General features: G+C 40.9%; 1 protein-coding gene across 1 annotated transcript in view; it reads right to left on the reverse strand.

Moving 5' to 3' along the window:
• tmcc3 (transmembrane and coiled-coil domain family 3) overlaps positions 1-2,613 on the reverse strand; it is a 64,131-nt gene extending 61,518 nt beyond the window's left edge. The window contains exon 1 of the mRNA XM_033615264.2: positions 2,370-2,613. Coding sequence (XP_033471155.1) covers positions 2,370-2,414 — 45 coding nt within the window. The 5' untranslated portion in view covers positions 2,415-2,613. The remainder of the gene's footprint in view (positions 1-2,369) is intronic.
• Positions 2,614-10,808: the final 8,195 nt, after the last annotated feature.

Below are 10,808 nucleotides of genomic sequence, written 5' to 3' on the forward strand. Positions count from 1 at the left end.
TTTCCAGCTGTGTTTTTGGCAACCAAATCAGGTATTTTTTAACAAGACATCAGGACTTTTCCTACTGTGTTTGTGGCAACCAAAACAGGTATTTTCTAACAAGAAGTCGGGACATTTCCAGCTGTGTTTTTGGCTACCAGACCGGGTATTTTTTGCAAGATTTTGGGACATTTCCTACTGTGTTTGTGGAAACCAAAACGCATATTTTTTTTTACAAGACATTCGACCATTTCAAACCATGTTTTTGGTGACCAGACCGGGTATTTTTTTGCAAGACATTGGGACATTTCCAGCCATGTTTTTGTATCAAACCTGGTATTTTTGAACAAGACGTTGGAACATTTCTAGCTGTGTTTTTGATGACCAGACCGGGTATTTTTTTGCTAAACATTGGGACATTTCCAGCCGTGTTTTTGAACCAAATCAGGTACATTTTAACAAGATGTCAGGACATTTCCAGCCAAGTTTCTGGCAACCAAACCAGGAATTTTAAGCCAAAACATGATCTTTTCCTAACCCTAACCAAGTATTTTTTTGTGCTTAAACCTTATCAACCTTTAACCACAGCAATTTCACAACATAAAACTGAAATGTTAAGTTTCAACATATTCACTACGCATGAAACAGACAAACTCCCAACATATATTTTGATAAATATATTTGTTGAATAGTACATTTTCTAAAAAAAAAAAAAAAAAAAATCAATTGAGAAACTATTTATGGATAAAAGGGCCAGATGATAATGTCTGTTTTTAGCAAATCTGGCGAATTAAATGATGCAGAAACAGAAACTTGCTCCCTGGTTTGCAACATTGCCACAATCATCCACTACACCAAGAGGTGTTAAAGGGACAGCTGTAGCTACAACAGTAAAAATATCTGACTGTGACACATTTACATCGTGTCACTTTATATATCATCATATCCACCACACCTGTTTCAGTTTTATCCTAAACTAACCTCTGAACCTGCAAAGTGTCCCCATTGGATCATTTCTCTCATGAGGGCACAGAAGGACAAAAGCACACAAACACCTACTCAATGAGCTGTATTAGCCAGAGAGTTGTGTTGTTGACACAAAACACAGCAGTGTCCTCTGAGATATCATCTCTATTATGGTATAAACGCACACAGCTTAATGACAGAGAATATGGCGGGGATAAAAGCAGAGCTTCGACTGAGGCCTTTGATTGCTGTGTCTGAGACACTGTGATGGTTACCATGGTAAACAGCTAGAAGTGACCACACTTAACAGTTGGTGGTCATTTCTGAGGCTCTGCACATTAACTGTTTACAGAAACTTTGACAACAACATATCAGGGGTGTGGTAACTGTGTAAACACTGTGACTTGTTGCAAGACTTTTCTGCAGAGCTGAAACCTTGAGAAGGGTTGAAACAACTCCTTTGAGAAGCCATTAAAAAAACCGTCCTGCTGCTTCTTCCTTCAACTATTTCCTTGTTTGTGAACCGGTGAAGGCTGTTGGCTTGACAGGAAGAGCCCCATTATGCTGGATGGGTTACATAACTTTATTCTTTACAGCGTTTTGTTGCGCATATACTGGCAGACTGAAGCGCATAATGCATGCACACACAAAAACATAAAGCGTCAGCAAAATAAGGGCAGCCCAAAGCACAGTGAGCATCTCAGGGCTGGCTCAGGGATGCCTCTCCTTTTACCCACAGAGTGCCTCAAACGGACATTTTTGATAGAGCGGCTGTGATTGTGATGGACAGATGAAGACAGGAGGAACACAAACATGACCTCCTGCTCGAGCACTCAGAGCCAGAGCGAAGAAACTTCAGAGACACGCGAGAAAGAAAAGGAGAACAAGCTCTGCAGTTTAAGAGGTGTTCATGATCTATGGCTTGCTATACACATTCCTTAGATGTTACTAGAGCAGCAGGGCCAATCACATGGACACGAACGTGGTGAAACATGCCTGGCTCAACCTGTGACAGCTAAACAACAGTTTCCATGATCATCTCTGGTCACTACACACATGTTTTAACATGACTGTAACCTTCTTCTTTAAAGTCCTGCCTTTAAAACCTGGTATCTAATCAGAGGAATGCCAGCGCCCGCAAAGCTATCACAATGTACTATCTTGGTATGTAACAGGGAACATTCAGAGGTAAACAAGTACAATACGTTTTTTTATCCAACATATTCTCATGTGATCCACATAAATGTTGAGTTTAAAAGGGCAATAATGTACTGCTGATCACATGTGACTCACTGTGACTCTGTACCTGACTGCATTTGACCTTTATACACAGCAGACGTGATTCCCTTATCTACCACATCAAACAGACAGAGAAAATCACAACAAGGCGACAGATTTAAAGTCGTAACAAGTGCACACGCTACCTCTGTCACATAGATGAGCGGAATAGCGCTGTAGTTCTTCCTCATGCCTCCTCTTCCTCACAGCCTGGGGTCAAAGTGCATGTCACAGCAGCTTCAGAAGACCCCACACATCAGATCGCTCTGTCTGCCTCTCTGAAGTGTCAGGACTTCCCTCTAAAGGGAGGAGGAGTACACGTATATGTGTTTGTCTAATCGTGTGTGCAACCCTCTTATTGTGAAATCTTTTGCTTCCTGTGTTAGTAGCTATCAGGCTCAAGCCAGCGGCTCCCTGAGCACCCCAACGCTCAGCACCCCCTGCACTACACTGCCTCGTCCTGAGGGTGCGTTCCCAAGCCGTCCTGTTCTGTACCGTTCTCACACACTTGGGAGAAGACCACCTTAAAAGGCATGAAGCAGCCCGAGCCGGAAATTTTTTTTTGATCTGTATCAGCCACCCTCCACTGGTCCGGGTACACTTTGCCACGGTAACATCTACCTCAGCTGCCAATCGGGAGGGAGGAGGCAGAGGATGGAGAGCTAAGAGACGGCCACTGAGAGAGAGAGAAAGGGGGAAAGGAGGAGGGAGAGGAAGGAGGAAGGGGAGAGATTTAAGGGAATGAATGAATGAGTGTGGGAACGTTGAGTTAGTGCAGGAATCCCTGGCCAGACTCGCTCACTCCCTGAGGGGTGAACGCACTCTACAGGACGGAGACTGCACTTGTAATCTACAGAGCCAGATAACAGCCTCTGGAGTTGTGTGTGTGTGTGTGACTGAGGCTGGACCCTGCACCCACTCCCACTCATGCTCAAAGGCATTCTTTATAAGTGGGAGTGGGAGCCGGCGGGTGAGTGTTGTTTCTTGTCATCCAGCCAACCTAAAGCACAATGTTCTTCATCAACAAGTCAGCCTAACAGCCCAAAACTAACAATACATTTGTCCTGCTGACAAATGCGTCCTGTGTAGCCAGCAGTGTTGGAAGAAGTGCTCAGATCTTTACTTAAGTAAAAGTACTCATACCACACTGTGAAAATACTCCACTACAAGTAAAAGTCCTGTGTTCAAAACCTTTGTATGTAGAAGTATGTATGTATTATCAGAAAAATACTTTTTTTTTTTTTTTACTAAAAGTTTGAATCTGCGCACACTGCGATGACACACAGCTGGTTGATCTTTGTTTCACTGTTATAATCATTACAAAGCAAAAGCAGCATGTGTATACATTCAGTAGGCTATATCTTCAGTAGCTAGCTAGCTAACCCTACACTTTTCAGGGTTTGATTTTGGTTTTGGAACAGGGAAGAAACGTATATCTTTTTCCAACCTCTCCAGGTAACGAGTATCATTAATACACGACGTGCCCCAGGCACAACATTTAGCTCCAAATCCACAAAACCAGCCTGAAAATGAAGGAAATCTGAAACGATGGAGCACAGCTGTGTTGTTGTCAGACCCTGGTCTGAGCCGGCCCGATGCTACGTTATGACTGGCTAGTCTGCATCCAGGGGCGGGACTTAATGAAGGGTCAATTCAAGGTCACCCACTGTGAGTAACTAATACATAAGTGGTCACTTTGCAGGTGAAATGTTTATTTAGCTTAAAAAGTAGGAGAATTTCTCAACACACAAGTACACCTACCTAAAATTTGTACTATAATTAAGTACTTGAGTAAATGTACTTAGTTGCATTTGACCACTGCTTGCCAGAGCCTCAAACACTGCAAATCTTATTTTATATTTAAAATCTAGCTTGACATCTTCTGAGAGTGGATTATATAGTGCTGACTATGCAAGGCTGTCCAAGTTAACTTAATGTCAAGGAGTATACCTCTTACAGGAGGATGCTTTGACATTTCTTTTCAGCTCTAAAAGTTCATCTTACAAGTTTTAGTCTTTTGGCTTTTCCATGACAGTATATTCTCAATAACTGATGCTTTACAACCAGTTCATTAGAATACAAATATATAGTCAGAATAATCATTAGCCCAAGCATCATGATGCTTCACAGTGTCGTGGCTCACTAGGACACCTGAACAGACAGTGGCGTGCACAGACTTTTTGAAGGGCAAGGGCGGAAAGAAAAAAAAAGGGCACATACAGCGCTGAAGAGTGCACTAAGTTCCGCGTGTTTTCGAGGGCACTTTATATATATTATATATATATATATATATATATATATATATATATATATATATATATATGTATATGCCACTGCACTTTACTGTTATTTGCTGCCATCTTGTGGACACTAGTTTGGACCGTCCAACTGCACTGTATGTTTTTATGTGTATGTTTTTATGTGTTTTTTTATCCTATTTTATTGCCTTTTTATTGTATCGGGACCTGAGTACATATTTCGCTCTGTAGTGTGCAGACACGTACTGAGTGACAATAAATTAACCTTTGACATGTTTATATGTTATACAAATGGCACATTATATAGCCTTAAAACAGACTAACTAGACAGACTACTCAATTTAGTTTGTAGTTAGGATCAGGACTGTGAAGAACACACAGAGACATGGATGTATGAAGGAAATAAATCCCTGGGGGGGTCTGGGGGTCCTCCCCCAGAAAAGTAGATGCCATTTCATGTATTCTAGTGCATTTTAACACCATATTAGCATCAGATAATCCAAACTGGTTCTGTGAGATATAGTTCTGGCTCAATATAGATCAAAAAAGGGCCCAACATAAAAGTCATTGCAACAGTAATGTTTCATAGTATTTCTTGGTCGTAATAGTTTTCTGGAGTTTAGTGTGTTTTTCCACTCAAGAGAGCAGTTGTGTTTTGCCAACCAGGAAGGCACTTTAGCGCACGTTTTGGCTCCCAAGAGGGCACTTTAGCACACGTTTTGGCTCCCAGGAGGGCACTTTAGCGTGCATTTTGGCTCCCAGGAGGGCACTTTAGCATGCGTTTTGGCTCCCAGGAGGGCACTTTAGCACGCGTTTTGGCTCCCAGGAGGGCACTTTAGCGTGCGTTTTGGCTCCCAGGAGGGCACTTTAGCGCGCATTTTGCCTTCCAGGAGGGCACTTTAGCGCGCGTTTTGGCTCCCAAGAGGGCACTTTAGCGAGCATTTTTCAACAATTGTGCCACAAGGAGGGCACTTTAGCACATGTTTGGCTCCCAGGAGGGCACTTTAGCACATGTTTTGGCTCCCAAGAGGGCACTTCAGCGAGCATTTTTCAACAATTGTGCCACAAGGAGGGCACTTTAGCACGTGTTTTGGCTCCCAGGAGGGCACTTTAGCGTGCATTTTGCCTTCCAGGAGGGCACTTTAGCATGCGTTTTGGCTCCCAGGAGGGCACTTTAGCGTGCGTTTTGGCTCCCAGGAGGGCACTTTAGCGCGCATTTTGCCTTCCAGGAGGGCACTTTAGCGCGCGTTTTGGCTCCCAAGAGGGCACTTTAGCGAGCATTTTTCAACAATTGTGCCACAAGGAGGGCACTTTAGCACATGTTTGGCTCCCAGGAGGGCACTTTAGCACGTGTTTGGCTCCCAGGAGGGCACTTTAGCACGTGTTTTGGCTCCCAAGAGGGCACTTCAGCGAGCATTTTTCAACAATTGTGCCACAAGGAGGGCACTTTAGCACGTGTTTTGGCTCCCAGGAGGGCACTTTAGCGTGCGTTTTGGCTCCCAGGAGGGCACTTTAGTGCGCGTTTTGGCTCCCAAGAGGGCACTTCAGCGAGCATTTTTCAACAATTGGGCCACGAGGAGGGCACTTTAGCGCGCGTTTTGGCTCCAAAGAGGGAACTTTAGCATGCGTTTTGGCTCCAAAGAGGGCACTTTAGCATGCGTTTTGGCTCCCAAGAGGGCACTTTAGTGTGCGTTTTTCAACAATTGGGCCACTTGTGAAGATGTCGGATCAGACACTCACTAAAAATATTTTTAATTGGGACACCTCCCACTGTCATCCCTTGGCTAACAAGTTGAAATTGTTATTTTATTCTAACAACTTCATTTTTTTTTTTTTTTAGATATTCAGGAGATTAGGGGTGGAAAATGGTCTGTTGACATGTGGTCTAACTGTTGAGAACAATATGAAGAAAGAAATAAAATGTCGGTCTTATCCATTTAATTAATAACCACATCTCCATATTAATAACTGCCCACCTTACACCTTCAGGCATTTAAGAAATACAGACCCTTTCCACAGCGGGACTTGTTTGCAGAGAAAGAAAAAACAGGTGTTACTAATGACACTAATTAACAAACTCTGCTACAGCTACATGTAATCCTGCTTTAACTAACATAAGCAGAAGCACCTGTGCTTTTCCTGCAGGGAGATGTTAAAATGTCTGCCGTGAAAAAGGACTATTACCTAATAAAAATCATTTGTTCTGCAAGAATAGTGCACCATCTATAGAAAAATGTAGTAACAAGACCTTGCCGGTCAACTCCACCTCCTATTACAGGACACAAATTTTAAGAATATGAGAGCTTTGACTTGACTCACCCTCCATTTAGCTCTGAGTTTCTTCCTCTTGTGTGCTGACACACACATGGGAGGGGAACAGAACTGGGACGTCTGTATTTTTACAGCTCAAATGCTTAGAGGGAGGCCTAAAAAATAAAAGACCCAAGGCACTGACTCTGACCCATGAAGCACGGCATAACATTTGCAGAATTAGATGTAAAAACAGGAAGCCTGGAAATACAAGGATCTCGCACTCAAATTGACACACGGGGAGGAAGTCGGGCATGAAAGATGCAAGAGATGGAGGACAGGGGAGGGAGAGTAAAAAAGCAAAAGGCAGTGATGTTAAAGAGAGGAGATGGAGGATCGAAGAGGAGGAGGAGGAGGAGGTGGACTACGAATACAGCCCAGAGATATGACAGTTGGCAGGAGGGAAGATGGAGGAGGAAAGAGGGCCAGACTTGGAGTGTGTCTGGACATCAAGACGACCCTCTTTAGCCTCTTTCTGGTGCCCAGCTGGCATCACTCGCAGCCTCATCGTAATGCTGCATCAGCACTTAAAAGTCTGATAGATTATCTGCTCCATTTTGCAGAGGACGATTCGGACAATGGCTATCAGCAACAAACAAACCATTCACTGAGCACAAATTTAAATGCCACTCAGGCTTATTGTCGTCAGTCGAAGCACTTCTGGCTCATTTTTCTTAATTAATTTCAAGGATTTCGGATGAGACGGCTCCTCCATTCTCCGAGCAAAGTCCCCTCTGGTTTCTATATAAAGACGGGAGAGGATTGTTGTACAGTAAGATGCTGACTCAAGAGGATGCCAACAGCCCTTTTCATTCTCTCTGACTGATCTTGCTCTGATACAGTGACAGGGCTGACTCACAGGACATAAATGAAAAGGAACGATGCCCCCTCTTGGATGTTGAACACTATTACAGACACAGTGTGTGCTGAAGCTTACATTGAGCTGACTATTTTCTTTTTCTTCTTCTTCTTCTTCTTCCTCCTCCAAACCACCCACTCGAACTAAAAGTGATGACACGGTGAATCTCCTCATTTAACAGCTCCAGATCCCTGAAACAAGACAGACAATTTTAAGTTCTCAATTACCAAAACACAAACGTCTTTATTTACATAATGCTTTTCAAATCAGAGTTACAAAGTGCTTTACATGCCAATAATTAAACAGACACAACATGAAAACAACAACGGCCACTTTATTAGGTACACCTGCTCAAGTTCTTGTTAACACAAATACCTAACCAGCGAAGCACATGGCAGCCACTCAGTGCATTTAGGCATGTAGACATGGTGAAGATGAGCTGCTGAAGTTCAAACTGAGCATCAGAATGATGAAGAAAGGTGATTTAAATGACTTTGAACGTGGCATGGTTGTTGGTGCCAGACGGGCTGGTCTGAGTATTTACTGGGATTTTCAGCACAACCATGTCTAGGGTTTACAGAGGATGGTCCCAAAAAGAGAAAATATCTAGTGAGCCAAAATGCCTTGTTGATGCCAGAGGTCAGAGGAGAATGGCCAGACTGGTTCAAGATGATAGAAAGGCAACAGGAAGTCAAATAACCACTGGTTACAACCAAGGTCTGCAGAAGACCATCTCTGAAGCAACAACACCTTGTCCAACCTTGAAGCAGATTCTCACTATGGATGTGCAGCTCTGAGTAACGTTTCCAGCACCTTGTTGAATCTATGACACCAAGAATTAAAGCAGTTCTGAAGGCAAAATGGGGTCCAACCTGGTACTAGCAAGGTGTACCTAATAAATTGGCCAGTGAGTGTATGTTTATCCGATTAATGCTGCAGCTGCTAGAGATGGATCTAATTATAAGTAGGCCTACTTTATACTGCTGGGTAGGTTGTTAATTTCCCCCTGAGCATCAATGAAGTGTTATCTTATCTATAATAGGCTAATACATCATTATTTATTTAAGAATTTCAATCTGCACAGTAGGCTAACTAAACTTATCAAATGAATGTAGCAGAGAGTAGAAGCGGACCCATACATTGGTAAATTTAAAATAATTCAGTGAAAATTGTACTAACAAACAGTATTTTAATACATTTTCAAAGTTACTACATTTAAGCACTGGTAATATTTTTCAACACTGCAAACATTCACAACGTTTTAACAATTTTAACTTTGGCAGCTGAACACAAAATGTTACAGCGAAAAAATAAAATAACTAACAGCGATTATAGTGTTCATATTTTTATAGTTTATACACAGAAACACAGATAAAAGGGTTTAAATTATGTTAATAAAATAGTCAAAAACAAAGCCAGACACAACTAAACACACTTAACGGGTACAAACGGCTCTGAGCGCTAGCTAAATGCTAACATTAGCATGCTAACCTACTCATCGTTGAAGATACTCATTAAGACATGCTAATATGCTAATGAGCAGGTGTACTGTTCACTGTCTTTGCTCTTTGTTTAGCTAGTTAGTGGGCTAATATTAGCTAATTAGCAGTGACCAAAAAGACAGCGGAGGCCGATTGAAATGTCAGCTCAACCAAAGTGGGAAACATAGAACCTTTTTTGGTTGAGCGGGGAACATAGAACGTGGGAAACATAGAACGTGGGAAACATAGGGGTGACCCCGTACGGTTCACTGTTTTTGGTTTTTGTTTTGCTAGTTAGTGGGCAAATCTTTGCTAATTGGCACTGAACACAAACACAGCCGAGGCCGATTATAGTGTAATTTGCAGATATTTGGTCATTAATTAAGGTAAATCATCAGGTCAGCATTTGAATTTGACCTTAGTTTATGGCCAAATATCTGCAAATTACCTGACACTTTTATCTTCTCAGCTCTTATTGATATAAACAGGTTGGATAAAATATTGGAAACACGTCTCAGTGTGATGCAACATAACTTAACACTACAAACTATATTCTCCAATATGACCATAAAGTTATTACACTGTATTATTTTAGCTCAGTGTACCTAACTGACTTTTAACAAATAAAAATGCTCAAATATCCACTTGTAATGTTCAAAAAGAGTAAATAATAAGCACACAGACCTCGCCTTCTGCTCCTGGCTGGAGTTTCACAGGGACACTGAGTCATCATGAGTGTGTGTTGTATGTATGTCCAGTCACTTACACACACAGTGTGACCAGTCAGCTCTGGAGAATCTCTGCACACCTCAGTGGGAAATGCTGCATGTTGCAACTTTGCCTCAGCTCATCATAATCCTCCAGTGATTAACACCTAGCAGAGACACAGTCGCTGTCAGTGTCTGTCCTCATAGTAAGACCAGTGCACTGAAATATAATGCTGATAAGAATGAAATTTCAACAAGTTTGCTGTTGCTGCTTCACCAGCAGACTAAGCTTACTATTACTATGTAATATTTAGCCCATATTTTTGCACACAGGCTTCATCAGGCTGTTTTATAGAGGTTGAAATTTAACAAAAAAATAAAAATAAAACTTGTCCTTTAAAGTCCTGGTTGAGCAAAGAAAATATTTTTTTGTATTTTTGTTTTAAAAAAGTTGATGATTTTTTTTCCACATTTGTGCAATTTTGTAATTTTTTTTTTAAGTTGATAATTTTTTCATATTGATGCAATTTTGTATTTTTTTTTAAAGTTGATATTTTTTTCACATTGATGCAATTTTGTAAAAAAAATTAAGTTGATTCTTTTTCACATTTGTGCATTTTTGTAATTTTTTAAAAATGTTGATTTTTTCACATTTGTGCAATTTTGTAATTTTTTTAAAAGTTGATTTTTTCCACATTTGTGCAATTTTGTAATTTTTTAAAAAAAGTTGATTTTTTTCCACATTTGTGCAATTTTGTTTTTTTTTAAAAAAAGTCGATGATTTTTTCCACATTTGTGCAATTTTGTATTTTTTTTTAAAAAAAGTTGATGATTTTTTCACATTTGTGCAATTTTGTATTTTTTTTTTAAAAAAGTTGATGATTTTTTCACATTTGTGCAATTTTGTTTTTTTTTTTAAAAAAAGGTGATTTTTTTCCACATTTGTGCAATTTTGTAATTGTTTTTTAAA

This window comes from Epinephelus lanceolatus, chromosome 23, assembly GCF_041903045.1.
Source record: "Epinephelus lanceolatus isolate andai-2023 chromosome 23, ASM4190304v1, whole genome shotgun sequence".
Lineage (NCBI taxonomy): Eukaryota > Metazoa > Chordata > Actinopteri > Perciformes > Serranidae > Epinephelus > Epinephelus lanceolatus.